The sequence below is a fragment of the Daphnia pulex genome, chromosome 6 (genome assembly GCF_021134715.1).
Source record: "Daphnia pulex isolate KAP4 chromosome 6, ASM2113471v1".
NCBI lineage: Eukaryota > Metazoa > Arthropoda > Branchiopoda > Diplostraca > Daphniidae > Daphnia > Daphnia pulex.
In genome coordinates this window covers 4,007,206-4,026,297 of record NC_060022.1, presented here as the reverse complement: position 1 = coordinate 4,026,297, position 19,092 = coordinate 4,007,206, and the positions used below count along the sequence as shown (strand labels likewise).

General features: G+C 41.5%; 5 protein-coding genes across 13 annotated transcripts; 2 read left to right on the top strand and 3 right to left on the bottom strand.

Annotated features, from left to right (window-relative positions):
• Positions 1 to 237: 237 nt before the first annotated feature.
• LOC124195882 (eukaryotic translation initiation factor 5A) lies at positions 238 to 1,691 on the bottom strand. 2 transcript variants are annotated; one of them, XM_046590514.1, is made up of 5 exons: positions 1,545 to 1,691; positions 909 to 1,052; positions 677 to 844; positions 482 to 616; positions 238 to 398 (listed from the first exon to the last, which is right to left on the bottom strand). In XM_046590514.1, exons 2-5 carry the CDS (start codon positions 1,014 to 1,016, stop codon positions 327 to 329), a joined length of 483 nt encoding a protein of 160 aa, XP_046446470.1. In that variant the 5' UTR covers positions 1,017 to 1,052; positions 1,545 to 1,691; the 3' UTR covers positions 238 to 326. The 2 variants fall into 2 exon arrangements, with proteins under 2 accessions (XP_046446470.1, XP_046446471.1); XM_046590515.1 differs by lacking the exon at positions 1,545 to 1,691 and adding an exon at positions 1,486 to 1,533.
• A 573-nt stretch (positions 1,692 to 2,264) lies between these two features.
• LOC124195879 (calpain small subunit 1-like) lies at positions 2,265 to 4,391 on the top strand. Of its 2 annotated transcripts, none has more exons than XM_046590509.1 (6): positions 2,265 to 2,504; positions 2,568 to 2,748; positions 2,858 to 2,915; positions 3,243 to 3,392; positions 3,457 to 3,584; positions 3,696 to 4,391. In XM_046590509.1, the coding sequence occupies exons 1-6, from the start codon at positions 2,369 to 2,371 to the stop codon at positions 3,817 to 3,819; spliced, it is 777 nt and encodes a 258-aa protein (XP_046446465.1). In that variant the 5' UTR covers positions 2,265 to 2,368; the 3' UTR covers positions 3,820 to 4,391. The 2 variants fall into 2 exon arrangements, with proteins under 2 accessions (XP_046446465.1, XP_046446464.1); XM_046590508.1 differs by lacking the exon at positions 2,858 to 2,915 and adding an exon at positions 3,067 to 3,127 and having other exon boundaries at positions 3,696 to 4,062.
• A 34-nt stretch (positions 4,392 to 4,425) lies between these two features.
• LOC124195876 (protein gustavus-like) lies at positions 4,426 to 13,409 on the bottom strand. Of its 7 annotated transcripts, none has more exons than XM_046590506.1 (8): positions 13,361 to 13,409; positions 7,505 to 7,634; positions 7,112 to 7,415; positions 6,832 to 7,014; positions 6,386 to 6,584; positions 5,913 to 6,304; positions 5,628 to 5,786; positions 4,426 to 5,552 (listed from the first exon to the last, which is right to left on the bottom strand). In XM_046590506.1, the coding sequence occupies exons 5-8, from the start codon at positions 6,553 to 6,555 to the stop codon at positions 5,416 to 5,418; spliced, it is 858 nt and encodes a 285-aa protein (XP_046446462.1). In that variant the 5' UTR covers positions 6,556 to 6,584; positions 6,832 to 7,014; positions 7,112 to 7,415; positions 7,505 to 7,634; positions 13,361 to 13,409; the 3' UTR covers positions 4,426 to 5,415. The 7 variants fall into 7 exon arrangements, with proteins under 7 accessions (XP_046446462.1, XP_046446461.1, XP_046446460.1 ...); XM_046590505.1 differs by lacking the exon at positions 13,361 to 13,409 and adding an exon at positions 13,023 to 13,128; XM_046590504.1 differs by lacking the exon at positions 13,361 to 13,409 and adding an exon at positions 13,023 to 13,126 and having other exon boundaries at positions 7,505 to 7,637.
• Positions 13,410 to 14,509: 1,100 nt separating this feature from the next.
• LOC124195881 lies at positions 14,510 to 15,937 on the top strand. Its single transcript, XM_046590513.1, has 4 exons — positions 14,510 to 15,062; positions 15,128 to 15,205; positions 15,295 to 15,441; positions 15,513 to 15,937. Exons 1-4 carry the CDS (start codon positions 14,970 to 14,972, stop codon positions 15,681 to 15,683), a joined length of 489 nt encoding a protein of 162 aa, XP_046446469.1. The 5' UTR covers positions 14,510 to 14,969; the 3' UTR covers positions 15,684 to 15,937.
• Positions 15,938 to 16,225: 288 nt separating this feature from the next.
• LOC124195874 (tRNA-dihydrouridine(47) synthase [NAD(P)(+)]-like) lies at positions 16,226 to 19,087 on the bottom strand. The gene is made up of 8 exons (XM_046590498.1): positions 18,618 to 19,087; positions 17,786 to 18,557; positions 17,534 to 17,728; positions 17,361 to 17,477; positions 16,950 to 17,286; positions 16,756 to 16,863; positions 16,639 to 16,682; positions 16,226 to 16,573 (listed from the first exon to the last, which is right to left on the bottom strand). Exons 1-8 carry the CDS (start codon positions 18,854 to 18,856, stop codon positions 16,319 to 16,321), a joined length of 2,067 nt encoding a protein of 688 aa, XP_046446454.1. The 5' UTR covers positions 18,857 to 19,087; the 3' UTR covers positions 16,226 to 16,318.
• Positions 19,088 to 19,092: the final 5 nt, after the last annotated feature.

Here is a 19,092-nt window from a genome sequence, read left to right as displayed (position 1 = left end):
TAAGGTTTAGGTTAAACAACTATCTTGCAATCAACTGCAGAATAGCGTAGTGTTCATTAACAAGTCTGTCTATTGACCCATTGGGTCGAACGGGGGAGGCAATAATAAACCAGAACAAGAGATGGACTTATCCAATGAAACGAGGCAACAAGGTCAAGATACCCATTTCTCCCCACGATTTACATCAATCGGTAGTAGGCAAAATTAAAAGAAAGAAAGTAGAATTTAAATCCAATATCCACAGCTGTTTCCCGTTTATTTTTTTGTGTTTCTCTCCATTTTTATTGGTAACCAGTTGGAAGTGAAACTTCACAAATTTGTGTGAATTACTTTTCGGCAGCTGTGTTGGCTTTAACGGCAATCACACACTCTTCGCCGCAGGCTTTCAAAACGGTACACTATAGAAGAAAAAACAGGTGATTATACATCCACTCTTAATATCAAATTGAACAATACATCGCATAGGGTAAAATTAGCTTACCAGAAGTTCGCGACCATTTTCGAAATCAGCCCTGATTTGGTTACCCAAGTCTCCTTCTGGAACCTTGAGATCTTCACGCAAATCTCCGTTGTCATTCATCATTGAAAGAAAGCCATCACCAGATATGTCAATGAGCTAAAACAAAAATTTTGTTAATTCCAAACTAACATAATCAAAGTTGTAATTTTATATTACAGTGAAATCCTCCCTCTTGACAACAGGGACATCCATGTTGTGGGTGGAAGGGCAAATATCTTCAAGTTTCTTGCCATTGAAAATGTCGATACCAACCATGTGAACCTTGGCGTGGCCATGTTTGCCAGTCTTGGATGTGGACATCTCAACAATCTTGCAAGGCCTTGCCTTCAAATGAAATTCACTTTAAGTACAATGAAGATTAAAATAATTTCTATTATTATATAATCACCTTCAACATGACGAAACCGTTCTTGCGAAGAGCAGAGCATTGCATGGGAAATGTTGCTGAAGCTCCAGAATCCCCTGACTCGAACTGAGTGTCTTCAAGCTCTGCCATGTTGTACAAGTTCAGGGGAATGGATATATAGAATCACTGTGACAAAAAGAAAGTGATTAGAAACATTCACATCAATGGGGTAGCGATTTCAGTACTATCTTCTATATTGATCACTGCCGCAGCAGCTGACTACTATAGTTATTACAACGGCGTTAAGTTTAATTTGACAACAGTACTAAATACCCAAAGAAATATAACTGAAAAAAAGGAATAAGGATATGGAATCCAATTACATGAGAACACTACTGTAGGCTAATGAATATGCAACAATAATATGTGGAAAAGGCCGGTTAAAATCCCAACATGGCGCCCAAAGTAACCTCATGTGCCATGTGTCATTCCTACTTCGACCACCAGCGTTTACCAAGCCCAAAAAACACAACTATCAGAAATACAAACGTCAACAACACGATTAAAGTGAACACAAATTTGTAACGGAGACTTTGGCTATTAAACTAACTACAATTACCGATATCAATATGCGAAATAAGACTAAGGAAAAAGGTAGAATATCAATTCAATACTTACGTTCTGCCACGAGCGGCACGGGAAAGACAATTCGGAGTCTATTGCCTGGCACCAGCTAGATAGATGGCGCCGTGGTGGAACAGCGCCACCGCTAGCCCCCTAGGCAACAACAACGTAGACAAATGAAGAACGCTAGCCGTCGATTTTTGGCGGCATGGCTGAACAACGCATTTAGCCCTGGAGGGAAATGTTTTCTCGAGCTCATCGCCACCATCATGGAAATCAAAACCATTGAAAAAGTTAAAAGTTAAAAAAAAAAATACAGATTTCTATTGTATCATAAAAATAATTTTAAATCGTTGTTAAGAAACCAACGCCATTAAAAGCTTGGCAACACGATTGTATTGGCGGCAAACGATCACAATTTTAATTCTGTTGTGTTCTGCTGGTATTCGTTTGATTTTTAAAATTCGTGTTCTTAGTTGCCTAACTCTCTTTTATTTTCTCTAGACATTACGACAACCTGAGTCGCCCCGTTATATTTCCTTTCTTGTGTTTTTTTCATTCTTAAATGTCAACACCGTGACGTCCATTTTTGTTCAACGTTGATGCGGCAATGTGTTGTTCGGTCAACGTTCGCTACTCTCGCCCGTTAAACTCGCATTCAAGAGATTTAAAATACAGAATAAGGATCGAAACAATGATGAGACGTGACGATCAAAATAATTCAAATGAATTCAAACAAAGAAATTTTTATTTTTCAGTCCTTTCACCTTAACGGAAATATTTTTACCTGGGCATTATGAGAAACCCTATAAATAGTAGAGGGATGATGGTCCCTCGACGTGATATCAATTCGGATCGAGGACAAGTCAAGTAACAAGATGCAGTTGTGGTTATCTCCTCTGCTCATCGTCGTCATCGTGAGTGGAGATTCGGGAACGTACGACCCTGACGAAGCCTGGCGTCAAATGGTCGGACTAACCGATCATTCGGCTACATTTTCAGCTATCACGTCGTGTAAGTATTGAATTACATTTTAAATTAAATAATTGATATAATCAATTTGATTGGACTATGCAGACGATGAAACGAGTTCTCAATCATCGAGATCCACCGACTTGAAACCGGCCGCTTCTTCTTACGGAAGTGGAGGCTATGGGGGCGGGGGCTACGGCGGAGGAAACTACGGCGGAGGAGGCTATGGCCACGGAAGTGGAGGAGCAAGTTACGGTGGACACGGGGGAGGAGGTTACGGACACGGGTATGTAATTTAATATTTTTGTTTACTATCAAGAAATCGATACTTTGATCCGACCGAGTCAAGTGCCAGTTTTGTTTTCAAAATGAAATTGACGTATCATAAAAATTAGGTTAAACACTTCGGCCGTTTCTCTGTTGGGATTCCTTTACCTACTCAATTTGATCCAGGTAAAAACCAATAAAGGCAGGTCTGAGGTCATCACACAAGTGATTGCATTAGTTTATCACTAGCCACGCCCTGAAATCTTCTTCTTCTTTGCTTAACAAACTGAAAATACCAATTAGATATCAATGGCTCCTTTTCTCTTGATTCTAATAGGTCAAATGGCAGCAATGCGGTAGCTTTACTGGGACTTTTGCTTCTGATCAATCTCTTGCGGGTCGGTATCAATTTCCACCTATTAATCCTTTCATCCTTGTTTGCACGGGAATGATTCTGTGATTCGCGGTTTCACAAATACTTGAATCATCTAACCTTCCGATTCAATTTTTTAGGACATTCTGAATCAAATAACGACGACGGCTGCCAGTGGCCGGAAGAAGAAATCTATTCAAGATCCATTTCGGGAATGGTTTTCCAATCTCGGCCAAGGAGGAATTCAAACATTGAATTATGAAATCGTCGCCACCGTTCTCCCGCTTCTAGTAATTTGAATCTAATTATTTGTCTTTGGATTGAGAATCAATGACAAAATCTTTTAAAAAATAGAGCGAGTTCACCGAACATGGTGATAACAAACGGCCTCTGGTCTGCGCTCAAAGGTCCATCTGTTTAGCCAATCGACGTTTGACATCGAACTACGGCCAAATGGGGAAAGTCTTTGGCAAACTAAGCAGGTAAAAACTTTTGTTTTCAATTTCTTCTGAAGGCAACCGAGAAAAAAAAAGAACTAGTTTTTAAAAACAAAAAAACAATCTTGTTGACATTGTTACTTTTCAAATGTATAGCGAAGCCGTTCTGGAACACTTCCAATCATCATCCTATCCGGAAGGAACCTTCACTGAGGCTGCTGCTCACGGCCGAAATTTAGCCGACTGCCACAAAATCTACAGTCAATGCCAAGTGGATTGAGGACAAAAGGGATCAATGAAAGAGGAGATTCTTATTTTTCTTTTCTTTTTAATTTCTTTAGATTCAATCGATTCTTTTTTTTTGTTTTGTTTCATTTTTCTTTGTTTTATCTTTCCGGATTTCGTCATTTTTTTTTTTTTTTGTTTTCCTCCAGACTCATGACACACGCACACAGCACACGGATAATATTGATTTAGTCCTGTATGGAGGGAGGTTCAAACACGATTGAGGGAGGTGGGTGGGGTGATTGGGGGAAAAAAATTATAAAAATTGAAACGAGCTTTTTCTTTTTTCAAAATAAATCGAGAGCAGACACTACTACCCGCTTGACTCATAAATGGTAATTTTAAAAAAAATGCCAGCAAAAGAAATTAAAAAATATAAATTTGGACGAAAAAAAAATAAACAGAATGATTTTTCTTTTTTAAAAAAGTGTTTTTTTGGATACTTTTCTTCTTTCTTTTTTTGTGGAGGGAAACGAGGCTTTTTTTGTCAAGACACAAGACACGAGATTTGTGAAAAGGAGAATCGCATTTCGATTATTACTCGCTGCTTTTTCAAGTTTCGTAATTCAAAAAAAAAAAAAAGGAAAAGTGGAGAGGGGAGGACAGATTCACACGGTCGATTTTTGTAAAATAAAAATTGGGAAAGACGTACAATACAGCACACATACAGGCACACATGCATACAATAAAAAAATGCTTCTTTTTTCTTTTTCCTTCTTTTCTTGCGAGCAGCATTAGATTCCGAATTACACAAATTTGGCATGCCGCATAACACACACACACGCCTGACAACGTTGTCAATCTTTTTTTCAATGAGGGGAGCGTCTAAATGGGATCCGTGTCGGAACAAGAAAACAAAGATAAAACAAAAGAATTCTTTTGGTCTCGCAAACATCCACACAGACACACACATAAAACAAAAATGTGTTGGGGGAGGGAAAAATTACATAAAAAGAAAAATAAGTTTTTTTTCCCGAACCGAAAAAAAGATGATTTTCTTTTAACATAAAGGAGTGAAATATTTTCCTTCTTCTTGTTGTTTCAATTTTGAGCTCCCGGGTTCCTAATTACCCTCCCCTCTCCCACACACGACACATACAAAACAAAAATCATTCCAACGTTTTACACATAAAAAAGAGTCTGGCGGAAGTGTAAAGGAGGAGGTCGGAAAAAATGAAAAATAAAAAACGGAACCGACAGATGATTTAAAAAAAAAATGAAAAAATTAAAGGAGGCAGACAACACTTTTATATCCACGGGGGTCGGGTGTGTGATCAGATGATGGTCATTTTTTGTTTCATTTTTAAAAATTTCTAAAAAAACAGTATTTTGGTTAAAAAGGGAGGGGGAATTCCTTCTTCTCAGGATCTGTATTCCACTGACGTGTCAAGTGAGATTGGAAATCGTCGAGCTCAAACTTCAAAAGAGCTCCTTTATAAAAAGAGAAAAATTGTTCTTTGTAAACCGTTTTCATGGGCCCTCCTTTTCCTTAAAAAATCGCCTTTTTTTTTGTTTGTTTTTTTCTTCTTCTGGTATTTTTGTTTTCTAGAGAGTTGATTGATGGACAACTTCATCTGCGATGCGGTACGGATCATCGCCGGTGTTGATAGAGTAAGTAACTCTTGAGAGCCGGCGGTAAGTTGAGCTCGTCCAGCCTCTCGAGTCGCTGTTTGCCCACCGTTTGTCGAACCACTCGCCTGCACAGGTCTGTCAACGTCAATGGTTCAGCTGGAAAATAAATAAATAAAAACAAATTACGAAAATGATCCAAAAAGAGAAAAGGTAAAAGTTGTCAAAACTCACGATCGAGTCCTCCTATGTATTTCATGGTAATTTCACAATGCCCCCAGACGGCGCTGACGATGGGATAAAGTTTCTTGCCTTTGAGACCTCGGAAGGCCACGCCCAAGTACTGTCCATCGACGACAAAGGCTAGCGTTCCCTCGTCCATGTCCAAAACGACTATTTTTCGCAAGGAGAAAAAGAAAAAAAAAAGAGAAAGTGGTTGATGGTTATCGCAAACAAACACACACACACACGCACACACAACAAAATCTCGGTCGCGTACTGCCATCGAAATTCTCTCACCGTAAAACGAATCTGGGACGGTGAAATTCTCGTCCGACTTGAGGATGGCCGGGTAAGTGGTGCCGGCTTGGTTTTTCGAGTCGTGGTAGAGTTTGTTGCGGCCAAGATCCCAGCCCCACGATTGGTCGTTGCTGCCCACCAGACTCTGGTAGCCAACCGAGTGGAGAGGGGCGGTGAGGGTGGCGACACCGACGACGGCGTGAGTGCCGCGCTGGCGTGTCGACCAATTGAGCTCCCAGACGTGGAGACCGCGCGTGAAACCGACGCGGCCGCGGATGCAGTCCGTACTCTGAGCCACTGGATGCCGATGAAACGTCAACGGATCCTCCTCTTTGACAAAGATGTTGAGCGACCGGTCGTCCGCGTTCCACGCATGCTTCAATTCCACTTCCCTGTTGTTTGGTTTTAAAAATTCAAATCAATGATTGCATTGTTGTTTCAGTATGTATATCGATTGACATGTGTGTATATACCTGGAAGTGGGCGGCATGTCGAGCAGAGCTTCCAGCCGCGAAGGTTTAGTAAAATCGTGTGGCATTTCATGCCGAGAATTGGATGGTTTGGCTCCGCCCAGCGACGAGTGACTGCCTTCCCGACCGCTGAGACCTTTAACTCCGCCAGACACCTTCTGACCCATTGTCATCCCACGCGTCACGCGACGCCGGTCCACACCTGCAAAACAAACGAAAAGGAGAAATTAAAAATTAATTTGACTGATTGGATCCGTTCGATTTCATTTGCGGCGCGGACTAACTTGATTTCGTACTTTTTTTTTAAATGTGACAGACAGACGGAAGGAATGAAGCACAAAGAAGAAGAAGATGGGAGAAAGAAGAAGAAGAAGAAAAAGGTACAAGTCAGCTCAAGTTGTCGACCAATAACCGAATCAACGAAACAACAAACTTTCAAAATGTCTTACCCGTGGGCAATGATGAGGCTCTGGTGACAGCGGCCAAGGCCAATCTGACGTTCTGTTGTTGCTGCTGCTGCTGTTGTTGTTGCTGCTGTTGTTGTGGTAACGGCGGTGGCGGTAGTTGCTGAACCAAGGGTATTCCTGTTTTGCTGGCGGCCCGCTCGCTCGGATTAGTCAAGTAGACGACACCTAATCACAATCATTAGAAAAAGAAAGGTGATTGAGGTTTCATAACGGTAGAAAAAGGTGTAAACATGTCAACGCAATGATAAGATATATATTATACCGGTGTGAGACGGGTGAAGTTGCTCAAGCTGATAGTGGTGCAGCACCTGCTGCGCACGGGACCGCGTCCATGGACGCAGGGTTAAATTGGCGACCTGCTGCTGTTGTTGTTGGATTTGCAGCAGCTGTTGATTGCGTCGCTGCCGGTGACTGCGCAAGTAAATACGATGCTCCGTTTCAGCTGCGGATGCAGCGGCTGCGACTGCGGCTGCTGCTGCGGCTGGACCACCACCACCACTTTGACTGCTGGGCGTCAACAAAGGATTGCCCGCGCAGCTTAAACAAGGCTGCTTGCTGCACGTTGCCTGGAAATTAAAGAAAGAAAGAATCAATGCAGAAAATTATTGATTGACAGATCCGCAAAACAGATTTTTATGCAACCATCGAATATTACCTGGCAACTCCTTGTCCAGGTTATGGACACCCCAGACGAAGAACTGGCGGAATTGTTGCTACTAGCGGTGCTACTGGCGCTTGCGCTCTGTTGTTGGCCGAGGATTCCGCCCGAGCGATTACTGCGATACCTACTGGATCGTAATCGAAAGCAAAACAAACAAATGAGGAAAAAATATAATAAAATTTGAAAAAAAATAAAATAAAATCAATATTCAAAAAGCTGCACGAATTTTCTTTCGACATCCAAACAAACAACTGACGGGAAGCCCCTTTTTTCCGTTTTTACGACGATCATCTGCTTCAAACTTGTTCCGGCTGGAACACCGGATGCGCAAGTTTCCCCACCAACGTCAAAACAAGAGAGAAAAAGGGAGGAGAGAGAGAGAGAGGGGGGAGACCTCTACTAAGGTTTGACTGGTGGGCCTTTTTTTCTCTTTCCTAACATTGAAAATCCATTTGAACACGTAACCAGACTCTCTCTCTCTCTCACCCTCGTTCACAACCGGTAAAATAAAAACAACACGCACAATAGAGAGAGATAAGATTAAAACTCATTTTTCGACAAAATAGAGAGAGAGGTTTATCTCTGCGCCCAGCTGTTTGTTATTTACTCCGAGAGGGAGCGGACGGATGAAGAAGCCCTTTGGGTCTATGTGGAGGAGGGAAAAACAAAAATTATATTCACGCTCTCCAAAATAACCCTCTAAGGCTATAGGCACAGTATAGGGATATTTATACACGAAGAAGAAGAGAAAAAACGAGTTTCCCGTTTTCTCGGGTTTTTTTTTCTTCTTCTTCGTGACCTCTTTATACAACTTTTTCTTTTCACCAGATTGGTCTGGTTGGCCCTTCTTCGTTCTTCTTCTTCTGGAAACCTTTAAGGTCCACCAGCAATTTCTCCGGCCTTACTGTGTTCTCCCTCACCAACTCCTGGAACACAACAAACTGTAGTATCCCAACCACCAGCATCGGGACAAAGAGACGGTAGTGCCCGAGGGGGGGAGTCTGTTGGCTACTCAAAAAGCCTCTCTCTCTCTCTCTAGCTCTGACTCAGGTTCTTTCTTTTTTTGTAAACGTGTTATCTCGCATGATATTTCCTCCATTGCGTACCGACCCAACCAAACATTCTATCCCACATCCCACCCTTCTTTCTTTCCTCCGGGGGGGTGGGGTAGTGCTCGTGAGCAGCACGGGCCTTGGCCATGTCGTGTGTGTGTGTCTGTGTGTTGGTTCGCCCTTTAAAAAAGATCCACCACGGGTCGAAAAATACATCCCGAATCAAGCCCAAAACACAGCTGGTCTCTTTTTTTTTTTCTTTACGTGTGTATGCTCTTCATCATCGCCACCACCCAGGGCCGAGCAGCTGCACCAGGTTCAAGCAGCTGTTTTCACATGGGGGAGGATAGGGGGGTTTTCTCTGTTCAGCAAAACTTTTTTTTTTTTTTTCAAAAATATCATCATCCCAATTTCTGTTTAATGATGCAAAGAAAAAGAAAAAACTTGGGTCGGTGAAATTCCCTGAAAAAATCCTTGGGCGGGGTCAATGGATTCGGACAAGATTCCCTAATAAAGAAGAATGGAAATATTTCCTCCACCCCTCGTCCACCACGTATAACAACCTCCCCCTCTTGCGAGTGAGGAGCAGGAGTGAGCTGCGTGTGCCATATCGATTGAGAAACGGAAAAAAAAAGTCTGGTGGAAGAGGAAGTGGAGAAGGGGGGGGGAGTGTGTGTGTGTGTAGGGCTAAAATAGGGAAAATGTATACGAGCGGAGTCGACTCCCGTAGTCGACTCGCAGACCCCAAAAGTCGATAGCGAATCAATACTTTTGCTCGGACGGACATATACACCCAGTGGTGTAAACTTTCTTCCACTTTTTTTTCTTTTTCAACATATCCACATCTTCCAGCGTGGCCAACTTCCGCTGTTGAAACCGAGGATAAGAAGAAGCCACACAAGGAATACGTAGGGGAACAAAACATCAAAAAATACCGTCCGCTTACCTCGTCTCCATTGTTTGTTCCCACAGCGGAAATGATTACACAACGGCACATATACACAAAAGACGGTTGTCTTCACCCAAAAAGAAAAAAAAGTTATCGGATATTTAGTAAAGTATATCTCTCTCTCTCGCTGGGCAGGGAAGAAGATACCACAAACACACATACACTTGTGTAGCTGCTGCTGCTGCCCAACAAACTCTACGGTCTTTCCCTTCGAAAGGGAATTGCACTTGACGACCGAGAAAAACGAAAAAGAGAGAGAGAGAGACACGGTCAGAGCTGGTTTTCACTAGAATGGCTAAAAAGTCGAGATATCTTTTCTCTTTCGAATTTACACTAGAAAGCGCCGCTCAGTTCTTTTTTGTTTCTTGTATTTTTTGGTCGTTTTCACTTTCCATGAATTTTCGAGTGTAAAATAAAAAGGTCACTTTCTAACTCTCCTTTGGCTCTCCAAAGGAATCGGCGCAACCAACCGACACTTTAGTTAGCAAACAATCGTCCAAACAACCCAGCGACTACTGCTTTTCTTTCTCCCACAGCACAAATGCCCGTTGAATCGTTGGATGGACGGAAACATCACCATGGAGACCACAATAGGGAAAAAAGTTTGATTTCAGAAAGAGAGAGACACTGGTACTGGTGTTGCTGTCCTTGACACGATCGTTGTGCGTGAGCCTTTCCCGGGTTGGAATAATATCGGTGGAGAAGGAAAAAGAAATACTAATGTTTTCGTTTTCTTTTTTTCCTGTTGAAACAAACAACCAACAACCCTCTAGGCAGGTTGGCAGCCGACTGGCTCGTTTCGGTGGAAATGGCCGCCCCTACACCCGAACGCCCCTCACGGTCTCCCCCCTCTCTACCAACTCTCTCTCTTCCCCTACGGGAACTATTACACTCAGACTCCTCCTACTACCTCCCTTTTTTCTTCCTCCCTTTTCAGATTGAAACTCATTTTTGTCCCAAGTTTTTCTCTGATAACATTTTCTCAATCCCCAGATTTTTCTTAAAAAATTAATGAAAAATAAAATTCACGTTCGGCCGAGAGATGGAGCATCGGTCTAGAATTGAAATGGCAAAAACTTCGTGATTATTTTTTAAAAAATCGGTTCCTTTTCGGCTCTTCCACGAACGAAAAGACAAAGTCCTCTCTTCCCTCATTGATTCAGAAGACTCTAGGGGGAGGGAGGATGGGGTGGTCGTGTGTGTTGACGACGACTATCGATCGTGTCGTCACACAATGGAGGATTCGGGAGGGGGGATGTTAAAACTCATAGACGGATGGATCGAACCCAAGATGGAGGGATAAAATCCGAGGGGGTGCTCAACCCAGATGTGGGGTTGGCAGTAGGTCTGGATCAATAAAAGCGTCGGTGGGAGAGAGAGGACTGGCCGCCGCCACCACCACCACCACTAAGGCACTGCTGCTGCTGAACAAGAAACCCTTTAAATATTTTTGAACGAACAAAAAATTAAAAAAACTCTTTTCCCAAATCTTTTTCAACATTTCAAAAGTTTAGTCGCATCAACTTTGCGTACAACGAACCATGTCGACAATCAAAACCACTCCGGATGTCCGTCTACTCCAACGACAAGGAACATTTACGAAATTCGAGATCATTTTAAAACAAAGTCGACATTAATATATTATTTATTATTTAATAAAAAATAAAATGGTTCTCTCTCTCTCTCTCTACTGCAAGTCTCTCGATATATAATACCCCCACCCTCTCTCTCTCACGAGGGGTAAAAAGAAGAAAAAAAGATGTCGGGTCCCGGAGTATGGTGTTTGTGTGTTGTGTAGCCTCGGGCTAGGATCAATATGCTGCTGCTGCTATACACTCACACACACAAGTGCAATGGTCTCACGGAGAGTTTCGGTGGGGGCGCATATCTATTTTGTGCGGGGGGTAAGAAATAGAAGAAGAACAAAGGCGCAACGCCCTCCCAACTCATATTTTTTTAAAACCTTTTTTTTTTTTTTACTTTTATTTTAAAATAAATTAATCAATAAAAAAAAAGGGACGAAACCGGAATCCTTTCGGAAAAATTCTCTAGGCAACTCAAAGCAACAACTCGAAATTCCTCACTCGACTACTCGACCATTTTTGCTACACAGACGATTCCTTTTTATCTCTCGTGGAAATAAGAAGAAGAAGTTGTTCTTCTAGCAAGAGTGAGAATCCGGTTCCAAGAGATTCCTATTTAATGAGTCTCCAAGGTTTCTGGTTCTTCTATTTAGCTATTAAATGATTGGCATTTTGTTGTTTGTTACCCCCCGAAAGAAAGAAAAAAACCATCACAAAAGAAACTGAAAAAGGTGTTTACTTGAAACGTTGACCCCAGGACAGGCATTATTATTATTATCTCTGTTGATTTAGTCGTTGATAGGAAAGTTTTACGGAGGGGAAAAAGTTGTTTTCCGTTTCGAAATTGAGAGCAGATTTTTACTTTTTTTTTGTTTTTAAGAGAAATCCCCCATGTCAGTGGTGGAAATGTGGGGATGTATGGGGAGGTAAGGCGCAGATGTGTCACGTTTTTTGTTTTGTTTGGACATGAAATAGAAAGGGGCGAATGACCCCTACAACAATCCAAGCGAGTAGCCCTGACTGACGCTAGATGGCAGCACGCGGCAGCCTTCGAAAATAACCCTCCCCTAAACAACCATGAAACGCCGAATATGTAATGTAATCATCAAATAGAAAAAAGAGAGGGGGGAAGTGGAAATGGAAAATGCCGGGAACGGCCACAATGGAAAAGAAAAACAACCGGCAAATGTCGTCGCAACCAAATTTGGGGAAAATTGAAAACAAATTCGCCAAAAACAGAAATAAAAAAGGGTCAAAGTCACCATCGAAAATGAAAACACAGAAGAACGACATTCACCAGTTACAAGTCGAAATACCAGTTTTCGAATCTAATTGATGAAGGACGACAACAAAAACTTTCAAGGTTACTTAGTGTGTGTGTGTTTGTCTGCTAGGTCTTAGATGGCCACCAGAGAGAGGAAATGAAAAGTGAAATATAAAACAACTTGAAAATTAAAGCTGGGAATCGTTTCCTCCACATTTTTGTCTCTCTCTCGTTGTGTATGCTCGAGTGCTCTTGGAATTAAAAAAAGGGAAAAATGAGTAGGAAAAAAAGCCAGGAAAAACTTCCCAAAACCCTGGGGCACCTTTCAACCAATAACCAACATGGCTGCTGCTGCTTTGCTGAGGGTTTTTTAAAGACTTGTGTGTGTGTGTGTTATGTCGAAAGCAACTCTCTTGTGATTTCCTATTTTTGAATGCACTGACACACACCCAAAATTTCCACTGGCAACACACAAACACAGATATCTATGAGCACAAAATCCACGTTTCCATAAAAACGTTTCGAGACGTTGTCTCAACCGGAACACAAAACATAATGAGGCATGGCCTCCACATTTCAACGTTCTTAAGAAATAATTTTTAACTCGTTCGAAACGTTTTCCCTTCGTCAAAAATTTAGAAATAATAAAGGAATATAATTATACCAAACAAAGGGCGTCCAAGTCAAAATACGACAGAGCAAAAGGGCCAAATTCGGAAGAATGCCAAAATTGTTGGAACAGTGGGGGCAGCTGAGCTTTTTTATCGACACTTTTTTGGAAATAAAAGAAACGAGGGAGGGTGAATATTATAAAATTGTTGGAAAAACAGCACACAAACACACACGTTCGTCGTTTCTTCGTGTGGGGCGTTCACAACACACGTATAAGATGCACTTCCACAGCTAGCACAAGGCACGTCCGAACTTGTCGTCATCGACAACACGACAAACCAATTCTTTTAAATCACTACAAGATTAGGTCAGTCATATTTAGTGACTTACCTCAAGGGCGGAGTGTGAAGTCCTCGTACTTTATTCCGTCTCTTTTCCTCCTTTCAACAACTACCAGGGACACCCACCAGTTCTTCCAGCCAGTCTAGTATATCCACAAGCATCTGGTGGAAAACTTCTCTTTCGACCATGAATACACATAACACACCAGCTAGAGGGAGGGGGGAAAAGAAGCTTGACACCGCTGCCATCTGTCGATAAACCATATAACATTCTTTGTTGCTTTTGGCGGTCTTTTTCGGATCGCCATTTTGCTGAGAAAAAAAAATTTAATACAATTTGCGTTTGATGAAACGAGCACGCGAAAATGTAAAAATATCGCTCCACATATCGGGTAGTAAATACATGTAATCATTCGTGTCATGATACGTCCAAATTTACCCGATCACGGATAAAAATGTCAATATTGACACAAGCCTGATCAATCTGGTGTGTTGTTGACGTTATCGTGCATCGAGGAACAATCGATAGAATTAGATAGCATTTAGTATACAAGAAGGAGGAGTAATCACAGGGTTTTTCCTATCACGCAGACCTGCGATGTTCACTGATTATCGAAACGTGATTCCTTGGGTCAGGAGATTCCCGTGATATTTTTTGACTGCGTCTGCGCCATTTCCAATATTTACTCCATTCGTGTGGAGATTATTCGAACCAGAACGAGCCAGTCTGCGGATTACCATTCCGTCTCAACAAAACATAACTGCCGAACTCTGTCAATGGCACCAGACTTTTCACCTATTTGAAGAATAATGAGGACGCTTACATGTCTGAATCGTTGATAAGAATGTGTCTCATGTATAGTGTAGCTTATTTGTTGTTTGTCGAACGACTTGTAAAGTGGTAAAATAAATCTTATCGTCAATCCAGACAGTTTTAACCCGATCTAGAAGCGACTCCTTTTGGTTTACTGATTGTGACATTTACTTTATACTGAGGAACAACAATGAAAAACAGGTGCAAGGGTCATCGTATTGAGTTCAGCCCAACTCATTGCATAACAACGTCTAATCTGTTGCGGGGGAAAATTTCCAAAATTAAACGTAGGCAGGCACTTAGTAATTTATATATATGCAAGGGCAGCTCATTTTGCGTCACGCGCATTCTTCATTGCATCCTGTTTCTGAGTACAGCCGGCTAGGATTACCTTTTCCATTAATAAAAACCCAAGGCAATCTACAAAAGTCTGGTCAGCTTCAACAGGAGGGCATGGGCATCACGTGAACGATAGGCTGAAAGTCTAGTTTCAAATTCGGTGATGTTGTCAGTTATAATGGCGTTTGGAAGAGATATTAGATAAATAACCAACCTACACGAAGTCTCCAGTTTCCCCTCCTCGTTTGCCCCACCCACAAGTAGCAGTTTTAGAACAGTGCCATACGCAGCCTTTAGCCCACACATATACACGCGAGATGAAAACTTGTGAATACGTATATATACTAACGTTTGGAAATTCCCACTGGCCTCGTTCAAACAATATAGTGTCAGGTGCCTTACGGAAAAGTCAGACGTCACGCTGGAGCTGCCGGGGTATATATTCTCGGATACGTCTCCCAAACTTCGAGGATAGTTGAAACAAGTGTCAGCGGTAGCAGTAGCCATGGCTCCAATCGTCCCCAAAAACAAATTTTTGTTCTTCTTCTTGATCTTCGTCCAGTGGATTTACTGTCCTGTGGCAGCCATTCCATTTCGGGTAAGTCCCCTGCTAAAAACCAGTGGGTAAAACTTTGGTTTAAAATGCTCAAACTTGTTATACAGAAAAATGAAGTGTACGGAGAAAACACCATCAACCGTAATTGGCGTCCAACTTTGACTCGTGAACGTGAATCGTTACCGGTACACAAAAACTTTACTTTCGAACCATCAAATTCAGTTTAGGCCTAACGAAACCATTGTTGTCTTACATTTCTGCTGCGAAATCTCAGGACTATCAGCCGCTTTGCCAGTCTATTAATCAAAGAGTGGATCTTCACGAACCAGACTACGAGTTTCGACCCCCATTTTATCATTCGATTGAGTGCAAGCACACGGCCAACAAGTTACATCATCGCGGACATCAAGACGGTTCACAGGTACTTGATTGGCTTTCGATTACATTTGAGAGATCCAACTGTAACGCCACTTACGTTAAACGAATTTACAGATTTGTCTACAGTCGGGATTGTCTTGCGTTCAACGCACCAAAACCATTCAGTTAGCAAAAAGAAAAATTGGAACATCATGTTGGACGCTATTCACAAAAGAAATTCATTCGGGCTGCGAGTGCATGTGGCCCGTTCAAACGAATGGCGACTCGAAACACCGTTTCACATGAGTTCCGAATCTTAAATGTATTTAAAAATGAATTTTTACCTGCAATTCGCTGTAGGGGACTTGGTCAGGAAGATGTAAAGTGTCCAACGTTTTCGAAGTCCCTCCCACGCGCGTTCTTCCCATTTTGTGTTTTCATACTTGTCTATGTCGTTTTGCTTCGATCTCCGAACGTTACACAGAACTCAATTCATAACTGTGCAAATATTCGCGATCTCAAGTGCTCTTTTAAGTTAAATAAATCAATTTGACGACGGATATACTCACCTTCTTTATAGCAGCACTAGTTACAAAACAAACAATCGCGTGGGATTACCTGATGACAGAGGGGCGGGAGATAAGGTGATGAAAATACACTGCCATACTTTTTCTTGATTAAAAGTTATGTATCGTGAAGGTCAACGAAGTCGCCGTTCAGTAAGAAAGGTCTGGTACAAACTGCCGATAAATATCTTCAAAATCTTTTTTGATGTTTGAAGAAGGATTGAACTTAAGTTTAGTTTTCTGTCTCAATGACGTAAAACAAGATAATTTAAGTCGGGCAAAGGCTGGTACAAACTAGTTTTTTTTTTTCCCCATTGGTTAGTATTTGCTTTGAACTAGCAAAAAACATGACAAAATGGATGTGAATGATTTTCCTCACTTCCACGAGTTGGCTTTATGTTTTGGCAAGAACTGGAACCCGTCAGGTGCTGGTCCAAGGAACATTTCGCAAATACGGACCCAATCTCCTGCGTTAGGTGAACCCAGTAGCGTCTCCAGGTCATCACGGCCTCTGAAAGGGGGTGGACGGAGATTCATTTTTTGCGGCGGCCTTTCCAGTAAACCAACGGGAACATAGCGATGAGCAAATGACTGCCACTCTAAAAGGAACCGGCGCGTTCTCTCCACACCCTAGGTGAAGCAATTCAAGCGCTTGATTAATGGATCATTTTTTACGCTGGAAATAGTTACTCTACCTGGGAATCCGAACCCCAATGTTCGAGGCCATAGTTACAAAAGTCTAAATAAATACAAGACGGAAATGTCAACGGAAGTTTCACATAAACGTTACTAATGATAACAGAGGAATGTACCTTTCATATACTGAAACCGTTCGCTAGAGCTGATGTCCCAATGCCTGCGCTCTTTTATCTCAGTGAAAATCCAAGGTTTGATTAAAGCCCCACGAGCGATCATTACGCCTACGGGAATAAGACACATAATAATAACTGAAATCTATACCAAGAGTCACTTCATGAAGGGGGATCTTTATCTAAACAATTTTTACCTGCAGCCCCACTCTGATCCACTACTCGTTCATAGTCTTCGTAAGACATCATGTCTCCGTTTCCAAATATGGGCATAGGATCAGCGGCTTTGACGCAATTCCCTATGTAATCCCAGTCGGCGAGACGTGTGTAACGTTGCTCACGGGAACGACCGTGTACAGTCACCATAGAGACACCCCAATCCCGACATTTTTCTACTAATTGATGAGCAAATGGGTGGTCTGTATAGACGCCCATTCTCATTTTAACAGTAAACGGGATCTTGAGCAATTGTGACATGGTCTTGATAGACGATTCCAAAGGTCCCCTCCTACGCATTAAGCCACTGCCCGCTCCCTGTTTTTTTGTTTTTTAAATTTAAAATTTAGTTATTAACCAAACACTTCGAAAAGCTCAATAAATACTTGTACCTTTTGATACACCATGTCGATTGGGCAGCCAAGATTAAGGTCAATGAAATCAATTTCCGTGTTCTCTTCAAGCAGTTGGCTACATTTTCCTAGAATGTATGGATTAGCGCCACAGATCTAAGAAAAATTAGCGGTAATTGTATGTTAAGAACAACAAAATAAACCACTATTACCTGTACTCCAAAAAGATCTTCAGACTTGTGTTTGCGCACGAGGGCCCATTCTTGTTGCCCTCCTCCGACTAGTGTTTCAGCCATGGCCATCTCACCACAAGTAATATCAGCTCCCAGAGCTTTGCACAACCTTCGAAACGGTAGATTTCCTACCGTGGTCAAGGGAGCCAGGTACAATTTACCCCTCCAATCAATCTATTTTGAATGCCTTTATTAAAACAACAACTATATCAATAACATGTTATTGAATACCTTTTTCTTTTCTTCAGTTTTCAATGTGATGATATCTTCATTAGTAATTGGGCCAGTAATTTCTACTTTAATTTTCTTGGCTGATGGTTCTTCAACTTCTGAACTCTCACTATTGGGCTCTACTTTCAATGCCACAGCATTCACATTGATGGATTCTCCATTTGCTTCAGTAATCTTTTCCTTCTTATCCTTGTTGTTACTGTTACCTTGATCTTTATTGTTCTTTTTTACAAAACTCTCTGCTTTCTTGAAGTTGTAGGTTTTCTTTCTGAGTGATTTTTGGAGATCCTTGGATAAGAAGTTGAAGTATTCAGAACCAGGACTGGTTGGATTTGGGTTAATTTTGTTTTTCCCTTCTGGTGTCACATGTTCATCACCTAACAGACAGCTTATACCCCTAGAACACCTTCCACTGGACTGATAGTTTGGACATCCTCCAGGTAACATGTCAGGCTTCCTTTCCTTCATATATTCTACTACATCATGTCTGTAACGACAAGTTGGGTTGTATGGACATACTTTAGGCTCTTCATCTTCTGCAACATCAACCAATGAAGGACATATTCTTTCAGTGATGTCAAATCTCATTGGAGGTGGACGGTTTTTGTTCTGACCCTTCAATTTGACCGATATTAGTTTCAAGTCTTCTTTAACTATTGTGTCTGTATCATTTTCTTTTGATTTAGAGTTATCTGCACCATCGATTAATACACGATCCTTTGCAGATAGCAAATCCGTACAGAGAACTCTTTCCCGAATGCTTAAAACATACCTGAAAAATAAAAACTAATAGTAAGTAATAATTTGAATTATTAACATTTTTTGTTCATACTCTTTCTTGATCTGTAGTTCATTGGGATCAATTTCGTTTTCCTTCTTGATTTGAATAGGATCAATTGTGCTTTCCTTCTTGATCTGAATAGGATCAATGGCACTTTCCTCCTTGATTTGAATAGGATCAATTTCGCTTTCCTTCTTGACTTGAATAGGATTAATTTCACTTTCTTCCTTAATCTGTTGTTCTTCTACATCCTTTTCTTTTTTTATTTGAATTTCTGTGTTCTCACTCATTTTATCCACAGAAATAAAAATGTGCCTATTTCAAATGTGTCAATGGGGCTACTTTATTTATTCTTAAGATTACGACTAAATCACCGAAACCATGTGCAACACTGATTCAACACACACTTCGGGAAACACGGCGCAGCGTGTCGTAAAAAAACAAAATCTAATCCCGCAGAATAGGGGGCTAAACAGTCGAAAAGAGCGCTTATTGCGGAAACACGCAGGACTGCTGACGAGTTGAC